Source organism: Mastacembelus armatus, chromosome 18, assembly GCF_900324485.2.
Source record: "Mastacembelus armatus chromosome 18, fMasArm1.2, whole genome shotgun sequence".
Classification (NCBI taxonomy): Eukaryota; Metazoa; Chordata; class Actinopteri; order Synbranchiformes; family Mastacembelidae; genus Mastacembelus; species Mastacembelus armatus.
In genome coordinates, this window is record NC_046650.1 from 18,676,328 (window position 1) to 18,694,387 (window position 18,060).

Here is an 18,060-nt window from a genome sequence, read left to right on the forward strand (position 1 = left end):
AGACTCCACACAGAAAGGCCCCTGATGGGTTTCAAACCAGGAACCTTCTTGCTGTGAGGCAACAGTGCTAACCACTAACCCACCGTGCTGCCCAGTAATGAGTTTCGCTAACTTCAATTTACTTCCGGTTCCGATCTTACTACTTCCGGTTGATATTACCAGTTACAGCAACAGCAGAGTTCTACCGTTTATCTTATCTAAGTTGTAAAAAATACGTTGAAATATTGAAGAATCAATGCCGTAAGTCTTAAATATAACATGACACATAACATGAGTTCTTAAATCATATAAGTCGTGTATGACAAGTTTATATTACGTTTGTGTTTGTTGAAGAAATGTGGTTAGCTCGTTATGATTTAGCATAGCTACCTAATGTTGACATGTTTCTATGGAAACGAGTCCCTGAACACTTGTGTCTGTATTATTTACAGTTTTCACCGGCAGTGTTAAAGAAAGGACAAACAGTAAAGCAGGTTGGACGATGGTCCAGCAAAAAGCTGGTACTTTTTGTAATTAAGTGCAGTACTTGAGTAAAAGCACTTTGTTACTTTCCACCACTGCGGCTCATTATCATCAGGACTTTTGTAAATACTTTAGAGTTTTGACTTTAGTTTATCCCACACACAGTATGTTTCAGTTAGTCAAAACGTCAGCTGCCATGAGGCCTGTGTTAATCTATAACTGTTCTGCCTTATATGCTATAGTCTGAAGGAGTCTGTGTCTGTGGGAGCAAAATAAAAGTCTCAAGTCTCATCGCTGGTGTTTATGTGCAGACACAGGTAGAACCAAAATGTCCCAGGGGAAGAAACGCTGCAGGACGCTTGGGTCAAAGGTCACAGGTTACTCTGGTTCAGCAGCACCCCCTGCTGGAATAGGTTTACTGAGGTAAAAGTACAAGAATAAGAAAACTCAACAGAAGTAAAAGTACTTATTGTGTCTAAAGGAAAAATACTTATTAGTTCAAGAGTAAAAGTACTTATTGAACAGTAAAGTACAAGTACTCGTTGAGCAGTAAGGTACAAGTACTCATTGAGCAGTGTTACGCCCCAGCCTAGGGGTTGCCGGAGCGTGCGTGCGTGCGTGCGTGCGTCAGTCAGTCACACACACACTCACACTCACACACACTCACACCCCCCTCCCCAGGGTCATAACACCTCCCCCCTAAAGTCAAACATTTTCACAAGACGATTGTTGTTGTTCTGCATCCGAGTCAAAAATACGAGAGGGTTGTGGTCAGAGAAGACGAGGGTCGGCTGTGAACTGGAACCAACATACACCTCAAAGTGTTGGAATGTTAACAATAAGGCTAATGCCTCCTTCTCAATGGTGCTGTAATGTAGCTGGTGTTTTTTGAATTTCTTTGAGAAATAACTGATTGGATGGTCTATGCCCGCATCATCCTCCTGTAGGAGTCTAAAATCAGTACTGGAAGGAGCTGTCAGGGTCAGAATCAAACACTGATCATCCTTTTTATTGTTGTCAAACTGAGTTAGTCATTTCCTGCTGCAGTCTAAAATAAAAACTTTATTTTAGACAGAACTCAACGAGACAAGAGGGTCAAGGTCACACACACCAAGGGGGAAAACAAACACGATCAAAGGCCTGGGGTCACACACACCTCGGAGGACACACCAGACTTACACAAACAAACGCACAGACTAAACGGACAAAGCAAAAACAAGAGGGACTAAACATGTGGCTAGGTAAACAAGAAGACAAGACATGGTGAAACACACATACAACAGAGGCAGACAAAACTTAACTGAAACCCAGGAGAACAAAAGGCAGAGATGGCAGACAAACGCATATGAGGGCAGATGACCTAGCAAGGAACTGAGACAGAAACGAGGTACATGAAGGGAAGAACACAAACGAGGCACAGATGAAAACAATCAACAAGTTGGGTCAAAGCAAAGTGGAAAAAGACAAAACAAAACCAAATCCTAAAGGAACCTACAAAATAAAAGCATTGAACAGGAACTCAGAACACGGATCCTGACAGGCACCAGTAAAGTAAAAGTACTCATTGAGCAGTAAAGTAAAAGTACTCATTGAGCAGTAAAGTAAAAGTACTCATTGGGCAGTAAAGTAAAAGTACTCATTGGGCAGTAAAGTAAAAGTACTCATTGAGCAGTAAAGTAAAAGTACTCATTGAGCAGTAAAGTGTAGTAAGTACCTGCTTCTCTCTGACTTCATTCATCCTGAACCACCAACATCATTTCACTGCTGCAGCTGCAAAGGAGAGAAAATCAAAACACAAATTCAGATGAATTTTTCCTCCAATCTGATGTTGAAGCTGCAAAACTGTAAATTTTGAAACATACCAACCGTTGCATTTTCTTAATCTTAGAATGAGCCTTTTAAATCTACATGAGGAGCGGGTCTCCTTTCATGGAGGCAGCCATGTTGCAGCTTCATGTTTCTACAGTAGCCCAGAAGGGACAAACCAAACTCTGGCTCTAGATTTTAATTTGGGGACTCTGGACCTGCTGCTTCACACTCCAGCTCAGCTGGTGGCAGTAAGGAGCTGCTGAAACAGTTCTACTCTGCCGTCATCGAGTCCGTTCTGTGTCTGGTTTAGCTCAGCTACAAAAGTAGGCACCAAGATTACAGAGAACGGTTCGGACTGCCGAGAGGATTATTGGAGCTCCACTGCCACCCTTCAAGAACTGTAAACAACCAGAGTAAGGAAAAGGGCTCAGAAAATCACTCTGGATGCTTCACATCCAAGTCGCCCCCTTTTCGAACTTTTGCCATCTGGCCAGCACTACAGAGTCCCATATACCAGGACAGCCAGGCACAAGAACAGTTTCTTCCCCCAGACAATCCACCTTATGAACAGTTAAATGTTCCCCCCATTATTCAACAGAAATGTACAATGACCTAATTTAACCTTATTTGTTCCCACCTCCATCCTAGTACATCCCTGCATCTCTTTCTATTCTATTCCATTTTATCATCTATAGCACAACTGTACATACTGTTTATTTTTTGTCTATTTATATTTACATATGTGTATTTTATTATTAGTCTCATTTTTATTTTTATTGCCTGAGCGTTGTTGTTGTTGTCTCAGTGAACTGGAAGCTTATGACACCAAAACAAATTCCCTGTACACACAAACATATTTGGCAATAAAACTGATTCTGATGTTTCCAGAGTGACTCTGCTTTCTGCTGGACAGGTACTTTGACCTTTAACCTTTAACTTCAGAAACAATCTGAGTGTGATTTAAATAGTGAATATAGAAACATAGGGAGGAGCTCATGGTGAACACAATGAGGTCAGGAAGATAAGGATCCATAAAGGTCCAGACTGGGTCTACTTGTTATTCATTCCCATGAAATCCAACCATCAGTTTCTGGGTCCATGTTCAAAATGAACTTCCTGCTCAGTGTCATGTTCACCATGTCAGAGAGGATCCAGCAGGTGGTGCTGTTGTCTGACTGCATACATGATGTGTTCAGCTCCACGATCAATAACCAATCAGAACACTGTGATCACACAGTTTGACAGAGACCTGGATTCTGCGTCCCTGTTCAGACGGATCATGGTTTATTTCTCAGATGATGCTCCGGTTTCTTTTAGGAACAAATACTGCAGTACTACCCTACTACTGTCAGTACTACTAATGTTGGCACGATACACTTAGAATACTGCAGTACTACCCTTCTACTGTCAGTATTACTAATGTTGGCACAGTACACAGAGAATACTGCAGTACTACCCTACTACTGTCAGTACTACTCATGTTGGCATGATACACTGAGAATACTGCAGTAGTAGTAGCAGCAGTAGTACCACTATAGAGGAACATGAAGTTATTTCTCAGGTACAGATATAAAGAGATGCAGTACTACTTCATAAATGGCAGCAGGGTTTAAGTATTTGTTTGTTCTTCACACCTCTGCTGAAACACAGTGAGACCAGCCAGAGGTGGAGGGAACTGAACAGAAACAGGAAAGTGGACGACCACAGAGCTGCTCACTGGAGCCAACGTGCTGCAACACTGTCACACCATTTTACACAGAATCATCACCTACAGCAGAACATGCAGTGAGAGGAGGCTGCTGCTTCAGCTTTGACATGCAGGGTCTGAACTGTGACCCTGTTAGTTGTGTTCAAGGTCAGTCTGAGGAGCTGAAAACACAGCGCTGACCAGATCAGGCCTCTCAGGACCAAACTCCTCCAATAAACCAAGAACCAACAGGCCTATCAGAACCAGAACAAAGGTCACTGACCTGAACACTTTCAATACACCAGCTACATTTTATTAATATTTTTATTGTCTCTTTCAGCTGCTGCTGCTGCTGCACCTCCATCATCTCCTTCAACAACAGGCCTGAGGACGAGACAGAGGTTCCCAATCAAATGTCCTGTATGGATGGACAGCTGAGGTCCAAAACACACTGAGGCTCAAACAGGTTCTGACCAGAGAGCCAATCAGAACTGATGCTCTGTGGTGATGTCATCATAGTCATCCTCCAATCCCTGCTCAGCATGGGTGGGCGGGGTCATCACCATGGAGACAGACAGGTGATTTCCTGCAGTCAGAGCAGATGAGAAAGAAAATGGAGAATTTATCAACATTGGACACAAGAAGAGTCAGACAACTGGTATTGATTGATTGATTGATTGATTGATTGATTGATTCAGAGTGTTACCTGTGAGTCTGTGTCGATACAGAGACACCATGAGGACAGTGGAGATGACGTAGGGACAGAACACCACCAGGTAACGGACCACTGTGAACACCTGCTGGAGGGGGGCGGGGTCTGGGGGCGGGGCTGCAGAGGAGGCTGTAATTGGTTCGCGGGGTGGGGCTACAGTGGTGGGTGTGGCTGCAGTTGTGGGCGGGGCTGTGGTTGTAGGTGTTCCTGCAGACAGAAGCCCACCTGGTCAGATGAACATGTGGCTGAAATCAGAGTGTCAATCAAAGTGAAGCTGCTGACCTGTGACAGAGATCCAGCTGGGTGGAGACTCTCCATGGCCCCTGATGTTACACCTGTAGACGCCTTCATCGGCCTTGGAAACATGGAGGATGGTCACGTGACCCGTAGGCCGATCGATGATGAGGGAGCCCTGTTTATAGAAATCAGCCGGGAGGTCGGAGGATGTCTGGGTTCTACAGATCAGGGTGATGTTTTCTCCCTCCATCACAGGGAGGACAGGACTCTGCAGGATCACTGCTCCACCTCAACACAGAGACAAACTACAGCATTTCATCCATTTCCACACAGCTTCATCAATACTAACTCCACAGGCTCATCTTACCACTGACAGTGATGTTGATGCTCTGACTGGTTGCTCCCTCTCTGGACTCACACCAGTAAACTCCACTGTCCAAAGGGACTGTGAGACTGATGGTGCAGGACGAACCAGCTGATGTTCCCCAGTCAGGTCCACACTGAGTCCTGGTTTCTCTGGTTGTGTTCCTCCTGAGGGTCCATCCAGCAGAGCTGTCGTCCTCCTCACAGCTCAGAGACAAAGAGTCTCCTTCAAAAAACTGGGAGCTGCTGGGACTCAGAGTCAGACGAGCTGTCAGGGTGAGAATCAAGCACTGATCATCCTTTTTATTGTTGTCAAACTGAGTTTGTCATTTCCTGCTGTAAAGTTCAGGGTCTGAAACTTTATTGCTCCAAACCTTCTTTTTCACCAAGTTTCTATCAGAGTTTAAAACATCAGTTCTAATGAGGATCAAAAGGGAACAGCTCACTGACCTTGGTCTGTTGTGCAGCTCAGCACTGACAGCAAAGCTGCAGAGAAATGAGAGTCAGGCCAGTGGGAGGTTTTAGTGCAGTCACACAGGACTGTAGGAACCACATCATCAACTGAAACAGATTTTCTGTAGAAATTATACTGAGAAACTGTAAATGCAGATCAAAACGATAAAGTGTTATTCCATCCATCATCTACAGTTTTCCACTTAAAATGTCACAGGGAATTTATTATTATCATTATTAGTTTGACTCCAGGGTCATGTGATCATCATGTGACCAGGCCCTGTCCCTGTACTGCAGACCCACAACAGGAACTAGGTCGCAATGTGTCAGTCACTTTGTGGAAAGTTGTTAACTAGAAAATATTTCCATTAAGACCAGGAGGATCTCTTGCAATGCATGCTGGGATATCCTCCAGCAGCCCTGCAGGTACAGACACAGCTGAGACTGTTGGGTGGCTGAGTGGATGGAATTGGGACCTTTTAGGTTCCGTAGTCCCATTAAAGAACCGACTATATTATTACATAAAGATCAGGCCTGGTTAAACATCCAGGTCCAGCTCGGTGCTGGAAACAGCCGACCACATTTCACACAAATATGATAAAATGATGTTAAAACACTTTCCATCCAAAGGTCAAAGGTCAGCTTCATTGGGAGCTGATTAAGCCTTTTCTGGCATCGTTCAGGAACACAAGGGGAGTCTGGGACCACATGGAGACCCTCAGCTTGGTGCCCCCACCTTGAAACTGCACTGACGGAATAAATGGTCTGTGCTGTGAAGTAAAAGTACTGCTGTTTTCTCAGTACTCCACAGAATACTGGCACCACATACTGCAGTAGTGTTTGCTGCTGTTTGAAGTCGAGCTCCAAACAATAAAAAACTACACAGCCAAAAAAGTTTCCTAGACGTCGTCAGCAGCAGCTCACACTGTGTTTTCTGAGCCTCACAGTATTTTACATCTTCTTCAACTGACCAGAGCATTTCTCTTCCTGCATGTCGTCACATCTTTACACTTGATGTCTTTTCGCCACACGAACCAATAAAATCAGATTTTTCTAGATGTTCTTTTATAATATTTGAAGCTCTGACCGTTGCAGCTCCGATCTAAGGCTGGAACGACTGAAGTGTGACAGAAACCACGGTACTCACAGATCAGACACTGAAGACGGGTTTGTCCCATTGCACCTCTTGGTCCTTTGACATCAAATTCTTCTCAGTCTGAGCAGTAAAAACCACCATTTCCTCCGTGCAGGGCGGTGCAGCAGCTGCGTGGTTTCTCCTCCTGCAGCTGGAACATGGTCACTGATTTTTAGAATCACACAGATCCACATTAGTGAACGACCTCCTTCAGTCCTCAGCCACAGTCAGACATTAGTTCTGTATCTAAACACAGACAGTTGTGAAAATGTGGGGAAGCTGTTCTCATCTGCAGGGACCAACGGCTGATCAGCTGATCATTTCTCCTGCTCTCATTGGCCACGACTGTCACCACGTACTGTGGCGTTAGAGCAGCCACAAAGATGGAGGATGTGACCTGAGCCTGCCCACAGCACCTCTCTGGACATGTGTGCAGGTGATTACTGGGATCTTCTTGGTCTGAAGGTGAAATGTGTGTGGGAGTCTGGATAAAAGTCTCCTGCTGTGAGCCTGGATCCCTCAGTCCTGCTCTGTGCTGCTGTACTGACAGTAACTGTCCTGCAGAGGTCAGAGACACTCTGGGTCTTTTCCACACTGTCGGCCATGTTCTCTCTTCTATCGTGTGTCCAACGACCCACGGCCTCCTGGAACAGGTGCATGTGTCTCTGCCAGGTGACTGCACACACTCTAACATCTGGTCTCAGTCCCTACATGATAAAATGACTTTGTCCTGAGTCTTTGGTCCCCTTTACTGTGCTAATGCAGTATGTTTTAGTGGGCCTTGTTATCAGGCTTAAACTACAGAAACCAGACTGGACCTCCCCTGACACCACAGCAGAACCACTGGAGCTACAGGAGAAACCATCAGAGCTGACGTGAGCTGAGCTGGACCAGCACCACAGCTGGCAGACATTCCTCTGCACATTATTTCACCTGTTTAACAACAAAATGCTGCAGTTGATTTATTTCACAGACAAAGACAATTCAAAGAGCTTCACATAAAGCAAGAATAAACATCACCAAATCAACAAAAAGATAAAATGATGTAGGATAAAAGATAAAATGTAAAATAAAACTACAGATACAGAGATGGAAATGAGTTTAAAATGAAAAACAATTGTCATGTTTTCATCTTCACATCGTTCAGAATTTAAAGGGGCCTGTTAGTTGAGACGCTGTAAAAAAAGAGAGACGTCTTCAGCTTCGTTTTCAAAGTGGCCACAGTAACTTTTGGTAAGATCAGTCTGTGGTCGTGTTTTTTTATGTCTGTCCACAGCAGAGAGGTGTGGATCAGTTAGACACAACCAGACAGGTACAAGTCAAATTTTCCATCTGACGCCTTTATGAAACCCACAGAACCACACGAGAACAACAACAAAACCAGACCAAAGTTTAATGATCCTACAGAGAAACCAGATCGCTGCTGCAGCAACAAGAACATGGTCCAAAAACCATCAATAAAATATAAATAACAGTAAAGTCACTGAGGACATTATCCACAAAACAGCTGGATTTTATCATCAGATTCTGTTAAACAGGCTCATATGAATCAAAGTCTGACAAAACAAGTAACTTGATGTTGTCGTGCACTAAACTAAAACTGAAAGAGGCTGAGGGACTTAAAAATACTTTAACAGTTTCTTTAATCTTTGGTTTAGTTTTTAGTTCCAGTGGTTTGTGCTGAAAAATGCATCTAAACGTTTCCAAAAATAAGAGACAACAACAACAACAAAACACACAACCTGTAAAATGTTTGAAAAAATGAATGGAGTCTGGTGTGAGAGTCTCTGGGCACCAGTTACAGACCAGCAGGACGTCAGTGGGTGGACTGGTGTCTCACGGTCTACCTCAAGGACGAGTAGACGACATCTGGCTCTGCCTGAAACTCTGACACACACACACACACACACAGACACACACACACACACACACACACACACACACACACACAGTTCAAACCATATCCACCATCAGAGACATCCTGTCAAAAAGCCCAGAAAGATGAACGTTGATGATAAAACTGAATACATGCAGTATAAACCATGTACGCCTCAGAATGAAGAAGAGCAGCACTGTGGAACAAGTAGTAAGTGAAGATGGAGGTTAGATAGAAAAATAAATCAGAAATATTGATTAAAACCATGTAAAGTAAGGTTAACTATTAAAGATCTAATTTAAAGAGAGAAGACAAATGATTTCATAATAACTGCATCATGATTTAACTGTGAGTGACTGTATAATGATTTTATTGTGGTTGATTTCAGACATATAATCATGGAAATGTGATTAAATACAAGAACCAGTTTTACAGGGACATAAATCAATGTGTGAATGTGATAATGGAACTAAAATAAGTTGTGTCCAGAGGTCAATAGGGAAGTGAAAGAAGACTGGATGAACAGATGGCTGGGAGAAAAAGGGAAGTACCTAAACTAAAATAGCATCAATACAGGGAAATTATTAAGATCTGAAGTGTCACGTAGTTTCAAGTTGTTGGCCACGCACTGATCACGCCATCTGACCAGACTTTCAACAACTAATTTTACCTTTTTGATTCTTCTACTCATCAACCAGCCCTGTTCTTCTCAGACCAAGGAGGTTGTGAGTAGGATGATAGTAAGACAGGGGAAGAATAGAGATTATTGATTTATTATTGAATTCTTGGTTTTTATTGATTTTTAATACATTTACTGATTGAAACACATTTATTGTTTGCTGTTGCTTTTGTATCTGCTAAATAAAGAACATCTGCAGTTAAAGTAAAAGCTTCTTTGCTTTAATTGTAAATTAATGAGGTTTCTCTAAAGTGTCAGCAGCCTCTTGAGTGTGACTGAGTCAGGTTCACTAGATGAAGGCTCTAGTCGGTTTAGTCTAGACCCTGACATTAATCTCTCCTGAGCAGTAAAAGTATATTCACAGCTTAAATATCTTCCAGCAACCATAACAGCTGTTACTATAAGAAGTAAGCTGCTGTTAACCAGTGGGACTTCACCAGTACCTGTAGTTTCAGGTCTATGTAGGTGCTGGTGAGGAGGCAGCAGGGGAACGTTGGGATGAAGGTAGAAAACAGCTGGATGAATTTCTTTGCCCCAGTCTAGAGTAGAAACGTGATCCGTAGAACCTCAGGCAGACTGGTATTTACCACTTTAATGTGACGGCTGAACTGGACTCCTGGACTGGAGTGCCAGGGCGACAGTCCTCACCTTCATTCATGTGTTCTGTGTATCTGGGTCTGGTCTATGGGCCAGAGGCTCCTTTAACAAACTGGATTCCAGTGAACTGTCCAGACTCCAGTCCCTACTCACTGCACACATCACTGTGAAGGCTGGACTGAGCCACTATCCACCTGTTCAACGTGCACATTAAGACCTGAATGATCCACATTTGGTTTTGATGATTTTCTCTGACTTTGGTTCCAATTTGAGCTTCAGGTGGATGGAAACCAGACGACTGTCAGAGTGACCTCTGTTCTCATGGCACAGCACGTTTGGTATCGTCACATTCACACTGAGCCTTTAAAGAACATTCCTGCTCTAATTAGATCTGAGCAGACAGAAACCTGTACAGGTCCAGACTCTCCTCAGGAATGATGCCAAGGTCTTTAAGGCCAAACTTCAGCTGACTGACATTTTTATGCTCCTGTTCTTCTCCAAATGAACAGCCCAACATTTCTGGGAAAAACAGTAGTTTTAGTTTCAGACCTGAGGGGACACAATGAAAACCAGTCTCATGTGTGTGTGAAGTCCAGAGCTGGAGTCAGGATGCAGTTAGCTTAGCTTAGCATAAAGACTGGGAGCAGGGGGAAAGTGTTAGCCTGGCTCTGTCCACAGTTACCTCTGCTCCTGTTTGGTCCGATGACGATTTGGCCATAAGTGACGTCTTCAGTTCTCACTGCTGAGTAGACTGGAGCTGGATCTCTGTCTGCACAGGGAGCACATGGAGGTCACATGACTCATGCTGCTACAGGAACATGAAGTTATTTCTCAGGTACAGATATAAAGAGATGCAGTACTACTTCATAAATGGCAGCAGGGTTTAAGTATTTGTTTGTTCTTCACACCTCTGCTGAAACACAGTGAGACCAACCAGAGGTGGAGGGAACTGAACAGAAACAGGAAAGTGGACGACCACAGAGCTGCTCACTGGAGCCAACGTGCTGCAACACTGTCACACCATTTTACACAGAATCATCACCTACAGCAGAACATGCAGTGAGAGGAGGCTGCTGCTTCAGCTTTGACATGCAGGGTCTGAACTGTGACCCTGTTAGTTGTGTTCAAGGTCAGTCTGAGGAGCTGAAAACACAGCGCTGAGTATCTTTAGTCTCTTTTTATACTCTGCAGTACTACACACCTTCGTATTGTTGTTAAAATATAAAGTAGAATATCTGACTGTGTCTTACTCTGTTGTCCTGGTAACTTAGATCATGTGAGGTAAAAAGAAGATTTTATTAAAGATATGTACATTAAGAAGGAGAAAATGTTATTTATCAGCCATCATCAGTTTCTTTTACATTTCCATGAGACTAAATTTGTGCTGTTCTTTTGTTTTGTGCAGCCCAAGTCTTTTCCCTGATGATTTTATTTTCACTTGAACTTAAATTGATGTATCACCTCTAAACAAACCTGCTGACACACTGGGTTTATAGTTTGGTCTGTAAATGTGTAAATGTGAATATTTCCATATGAATATAATTAAAAACAGATTTGTGCTGCCTTCCAGTCCCCCAGTACTTGATGTGATTTGATCATTTTATGTGTAAAATAATAAAGTTTTATATAAAGATTTAATTTCTATAGAAACTAATTACAGATTGTAAGTTCAGTTTAAATATTATATAAGCATTAACCTACTGTTATAGCTTTGGAAAATAAGGTATTTTGCATAAAACCTGCATTTTCTGTTTAACCAGGCCTAAGTAGTGATGTGTAGAGTCACAGCACCACAACATCTGGAATGTTTTCAACATCTGCTGTCTTTTAGTTTCCCATGAGCCTTTACTTTATTTTGTCGTTGTCTCTATTGGTGTAAAAAATATTTAAATATTTATAATAAAGTTTGATAAAACTGGGTCTAACCTGAACCTTAAACCAGGTGTGACCTCAGACAACATCAGTACCTCTGCTCCGTTTGATTGGCTGCTGTTGGCGACGATTCTGATTTAATATGATGACATCACTGTATGTGACGTCATGTGTGATGTCATCACCACCTCCCGCTTCATTGGCTGAAATGGACCAATGGGAACAATCACTGACATTTAATGAATGAAACTCTTCAGACGTTGAACTTAAACCATGTTGAGCTGAACTTTCATCATTTTATAATTTATTATTCTGAAAAACAAAACCAGGGCACTAACCTTTGGGTTTCCTCTGAACACATCCCACCAGTACAACCAGTAACACCAGCAGAACCAGACCACAGACTGATGGTACAGTTGACACCACATAGAGAAAAAGACGAGGAGGAGAAGTGGACGAGGAATTGGTTGTAGAGGTGGGTGGAGGTGCAGTGGTTGGTTTCTCTAAAAAGAAGCAGAAATATTAATGAAAATCAATTTAAAAAATGACACATTCACTAATTTTACTGTTCAGACATTTAGAAAGTGAGAAACTGAAAACGCTTCTTTTGGTCTGAATTTAGTTAAAATATCTGCAGAAACCTGACCTGAATGAGGAGTCTGTGACTCCTGTGCCTGTGTGTCTCAGGCCTTTTCTCTTCTCCGGGTACAAACACCATGTTTCCGCCTATGTCTCTAACATCCACCTCTAAGGTCCACACTGAATACAGGTCCAACTTAAATACAGGTCCACCTTAAACACAGCCATATAGAGACGTGCACATATAACCAGGGGTGAAGGGCTGTTTCCACAGGGTCCCAGCAGCTGCAGGACTTTATACCATGAACAGTGGATCACACAGAGGAAATGAGGAGAGATGCCAAACAAACAGACGTTGTAGTGAATGAGCCTGAAACTGTCGATATAATTCTTGTTTTAACATCATCTGAGTCTTCAAATGTTCAGTCCAAATGATCCAATCAGATGTGAACTACTTTGTCCAGCTGGTTTCTCAAAGTCCCTTTGCCCAGACGGTTTCAGCTGATGGTCAAGTTTGCTCTGATGTAAACAACATATTGTTCAGCTGTTGTAAATAACAAACACTGTGCTGAGGACAGAAGTCAGCTGGATCTGGATTAATGAGTCCAGCAGAGGGAGCTGTTTGCTTAGAGACTGTTCTGTAGTCTATTATATTAAGAAACCCTGTGTCGGACCCAGTCAGTTTATTAGGAACCCCAGTGTCAGACCCAGTCGGTTTATCAGGAATCCCTGTGTCGGACCCAGTCGGTTAATTAGGAACCCCAGTGTCGGACCCAGTCGGTTAATTAGGAACCCCTGTGTCGGACCCAGTCGGTTTATCAGGAACCCCAGTGTCGGACCCAGTCGGTTTATCAGGAACCCCTGTGTCGGACCCAGTCGGTTTATCAGGAACCCCAGTGTCGGACCCAGTCGGTTTATCAGGAATCCTTGTGTCGGACCCAGTCGGTTAATTAGGAACCCCAGTGTCGGACCCAGTCGGTTAATTAGGAACCCCTGTGTCGGACCCAGTCGGTTTATCAGGAACCCCAGTGTCGGACCCAGTCGGTTTATCAGGAACCCCTGTGTCGGACCCACTCGGTTTATCAGGAACCCCAGTGTCGGACCCAGTCGGTTTATCAGGAACCCCTGTGTCGGACCCTACTCGGTTTATTAGGACCTCCTCTGTCGGACCCAGTTGGTTTATTAGGAACCCCTGTGTCGGACCCTTTTTATTAGGAACCCATGTGTCGGACCCATTCGGTTTATTGGGACTTCCTCCTCCATGATTCCTCCATGGCTCTATGGAGCAGTGGAAACAGACCTAAGGTTATTAGAGAACAGGAAGCACAGGTTGGATAAGGACTCCTTCTGACTGGAGAACACCAAAGTCTGAAGATGCTCTGAATGTGGTATCATTCAGCCATGCCAGGTAAGTCCTGTGTTGGTCTCAGACCTGTTCTGACGTCCATGCCCAGCTGTGTATTTGCTATAAATGAATCCCTGTGACAACAACACCTGTGTCTTTCATTACAAACACTGTCAGAGCATGGGGCCCATGTTTGAAGCTCTCATTACCAATAATCAGGCCCAGTCTGTGTTAGAGACCACTATAAAGACTAGGACTAGCACTGGTTACAACACTCAGCCTGCTAAAGGGGCTCAGCCCGACCTCGTGGCCTGTCTGGTCTCTCAATGGTCTGAGGTCCGTGCCGTGCTATCTGTGGTCCTGGTGGTTTGTGGCCTCTATATAAATGCATGTTATTGTATTCAAACTCACAATGTGATGTCACACTAAGCAGGATTTCACAGACAGTCTGGTAACTGTGAATGTGAATTAGAACTAGACTCGTTTATAAGGACGGGCACTGGCAGGAAGTTCGTTATGACCCTGAGCCAGCACACATGGGGAAGACGACGCCAGCGTAACGCTCTACGTCAGAACTTTGACAAATGTGTTTCCATCTTCCATTAGTCGCATAAACCAAAAACACTTCAAGCCAGATGGAAACATTTTTGATGAATTAAGTTTTTTTCTTTAAATTTGGTGTTTCCATCATTTTTGATGTGAAACTTCAAAATGTGCATAAAAACAAGGCGATGGAAACCAGACTAGTGTTTGTGGGACCAACAGAGACCTAAACTAGATGGTGTCTGGAGACCAGACTATAAGGCAGACACAACTATATAACCACGGTTAATGCTATGAATATTACGTGATTCTGAATATTGGACTGATATAAACATCAGGAGGTTTGTTGCCATTGGAACCAGCTCAGACCACAGAACAGCTCCCCTAGAGTCGGTCCCTGTAATGGTCCGTGAAAATTATGAACAGACGTTTAAGTTACACCTTTTAGAAAAACATTCGGGGAGAGATAAATTAATTTTTACCACTAAATTATTAAAAGAAAAGAAAAAAACAAGGAAGGAACCGGAAGTGACGTCTACACACGCCAGCAGCCCGTGTTACGTCATAATCTGCGACAGAGAAAAAGTAGTGGGTACAGGTCCGAAACTTAGATATTTGAGTCCAGTCTATATAGTACAGCAGTCTATATAGTACAGCAGTCTATATAGTGGACTATATAGTGACTGAGGGGTCCGGGACTAGGGTGGACATTCAGACACAGCCCGTGTTACCGAAGGCTGACGGACGAGGCGTGTCCGGTTGGTCTTTCCTGTAGATATTATTAATCATATGAGCCACAGTTTGAGAAATATCACCGATAAACAACTTTCAGACGACAGAAGAGAAAATGGGGGTTAAAGAAACTGTGTCCCTGCTGAGTCTTTGTCTCCTGGTCTGTGTCTCTGAGGGTGAGTCCAGTTTATCCTCAGGCCTTTGTGCTGTTGGAAAACACTACCCTTTGGTTACGTTCGGGATGAAAACATCCGCTAAAATAAAGTGCTGTGAAAATATTTCAGATAAATCCCTTTTATATTGAAATATGTTCATTATTATTTATATCTACAGTAAAGTTGTGGCCACATTCACAGTGAAAAATGACCCTTGGTGGATGAAAACATCCCCAACAGCACATGAGGGTCACATGGATGTGGTCTGGGCCAGTCTTGGATGATGAGGGGGCCGACCTCCAACTGTAGCCAGGCCCACTGCCATAGAAAACCGATGGGTCTAACAGTCAGATAGGTTCCTGTGTGAGGAACAGCTGGGCACTGTGTTGGAACGTTCCAGGCTGATCTGAATCCTTCCTGTCCAACCACAGTCCCACTTTGGAGGAACACACATCAGGAATAACTTCATCATCTTTGCTCAGGCTGTAAACACATTTCTTTGGATTTAGGCTGCTCTCTGTCTGTTCCTCTGTTCTTCAGGTCAGAGAACCATCACAGCTGAACCTGGACAGAACGTCACTCTGCCAGGTCGAGCTCCCAGCAGCACAGAGATCTTAGCTCTACAGTGGACCAGACCTGATCTGGATCCAGACTATGTCTATTTTTACCGAGATCGAAGATTTGATGGGATAAACCAGCATCCATCTTTTAAGGAGCGGGTAGAGCTGAAGGACTCACAGATGAAGGATGGAGACGTGTCTGTGACTCTGAAGGATGTGACGTTTACTGACACTGGGACATACGAGTGTCGTGTCTTACAGAGTCAAACAAAGCGCAGGAAGAGAGGTGTTTTAAAGACTGAGCCAATCAGCACCATCCACCTGAGAGTAGTTCCAGCAGGTGAGTGTGTGTTTGTCTGAGCAGCAGAGCTGAAGCTGCTTCCTGGTTGTTGATGTGAGACCAGATGTTTGTGTTTTCTCCAGATGTTGTTGATGAGACTTTGTAGAAAACAGCTGGATGAGTGATGTGGTCAAAGTGCAGGAGATAATGTCTGACAGGAGTTTGTTCTGTTCTTCAGTCATCACCTACCTGACACCTCACACCTGTTCTCTCCTGCAGGTCATGGACATGTTGGACTGGCTGTGGGTCTGACAGTTGTTGGTATTTTGCTTCTTGTTGCTGCTGTTGTTGGTTTTATGTTCTATAGAAAACGATGCAGACCCACAGACCAGAATCCAAACCCACGTCCTGAACGAAGACCAATGAACCCAAAGTGAACTGGGTCAGACCAGTTGGGTTCTGGTCCTGCTGCTGTCAGGGACCAGTCCAACACAGTCAGCCCAGACACTTGACTTCAGTCTGCAGACACATCAACATGGTGTGTTGATCAGGTGGTTTATCCAAGAAGACTGGCAGCAGCACAGTGTGTGTGTGTTTTCATGTTGTTTGTGTTTGTCGTCTAAGTCCCATGTTCCTGTGTCAGACTCACTAACTGTCTCAGCAGCTGGTTTCAGCTTCATTATGTTACTCTGGCTTTAATATACTGACGTTTCCACGGGATGAAGGTCCAGCCTGATCATTGTTGGGTAATGGATAGGACCTCCTGCACTGACCTGGACTTCAGGAAGGTTCTGAGGTTCTGATCCATGTCCTGGCTCATCACGGTGTACAGTGGATTCACAGTGGGAGAATTCACGACATGTTTATGACACTAAAATCCATTTCTGCTAATAATTCTGTCTATATATGAGACTATGTCTGTAAAGCTTTTCTTTAATAAAGCCTGACTGGACTCAGCTCTGACTCTGTGTCTCTGTCTGATTCAGCTTTTCCTCATGGAGCCCAGAACAACAGGTGAACACATGTGATGAGTGTTTTCATTGAACTGTTACGTTTTTTGTTAACGTTCAACCAAATGGATGAACATCCAGGCTCCGATCAGTTAAATAATTAACACAGTAACAGGAGAGGTGCATCGTGGGAAGTCCCCTCTAGTGGTCTGGATTTGGGACAGAGTGAGGATCTCCAAGAGGATCTTTGATAACGGTCCTGATCAGTGATTTCTGATCAGACTCTTTGGTTCATCTTTGTCTAAACTCTGTTGTGCAGCATGAAAACTTCAGGCTGTCACTTTGTTCCTGCAAAGACAAACTAAAGTCTGACCTCATGGGTCCAGAGAAGCTTTTGATTCTGCACACAGATGTTTGTGAGCAGCTGCAGCAGAATAAAACCAGCATCTCCTCACAAACTGTGCAGAAGAACAAACATTATTCCTCATATCAGTCTCTGTGAGCTCCTCATTTCAGGACTGAACCATTCAGCCAGCCCTTCAAATTAAAAGCCTCAAGAGTGACATCATGTCCCTCCATCACAGGGAGGACAGGACTCTGCAGGATCACTGCTCCACCTCAACACAGAGACAAACTACAGCATTTCATCCATTTCCACACAGCTTCATCAATACTAACTCCACAGGCTCATCTTACCACTGACAGTGATGTTGATGCTCTGACTGGTTGCTCCCTCTCTGGACTCACACCAGTAAACTCCACTGTCTGATGGGAAGGAAAGGCTGATGTTACAGGAAGAACCAGCTGATGTTCCCCAGTCTGGTCCACACTGAGTCCTCTGTCGTCTGGTTCGTTCAGCTGAAGGTGAACTGGCTGTAATCTGGTCTGTGAGAAGTAGAAACACTGAGTCATTGAGATGTTGATGTGAGGAACGTTGCATATCCACACCTGTCTCTGCTTTGTTTATTTGACATATTTCACATAAACTAATTTCTTATCACAGAAAAAAAACCCTGATGTGGATTTTTTATCAT

The 18,060-nt window shown here is 43.7% G+C and overlaps 2 protein-coding genes across 3 annotated transcripts in view; both read right to left on the reverse strand.

Annotated features, from left to right (window-relative positions):
• Positions 1–18,060, reverse strand: part of LOC113139796 (low affinity immunoglobulin gamma Fc region receptor II-like) — a 113,254-nt gene that overhangs the window by 71,925 nt on the left and 23,269 nt on the right. The window lies entirely within an intron of this gene.
• LOC113140240 (Fc receptor-like A) overlaps positions 4,250–18,060 on the reverse strand; it is a 32,210-nt gene continuing 18,399 nt past the window's right edge. The window contains exons 2-8 of the mRNA XM_026324039.2: positions 9,857–10,061; positions 6,871–8,745; positions 5,721–5,756; positions 5,275–5,538; positions 4,953–5,195; positions 4,665–4,877; positions 4,250–4,544 (exon numbers count right to left, since the gene is read on the reverse strand). Coding sequence (XP_026179824.1) covers positions 4,444–4,544; positions 4,665–4,877; positions 4,953–5,195; positions 5,275–5,538; positions 5,721–5,756; positions 6,871–6,901 — 888 coding nt within the window. The 5' untranslated portion in view covers positions 6,902–8,745; positions 9,857–10,061 and the 3' untranslated portion in view covers positions 4,250–4,443. The remainder of the gene's footprint in view (positions 4,545–4,664; positions 4,878–4,952; positions 5,196–5,274; positions 5,539–5,720; positions 5,757–6,870; positions 8,746–9,856; positions 10,062–18,060) is intronic.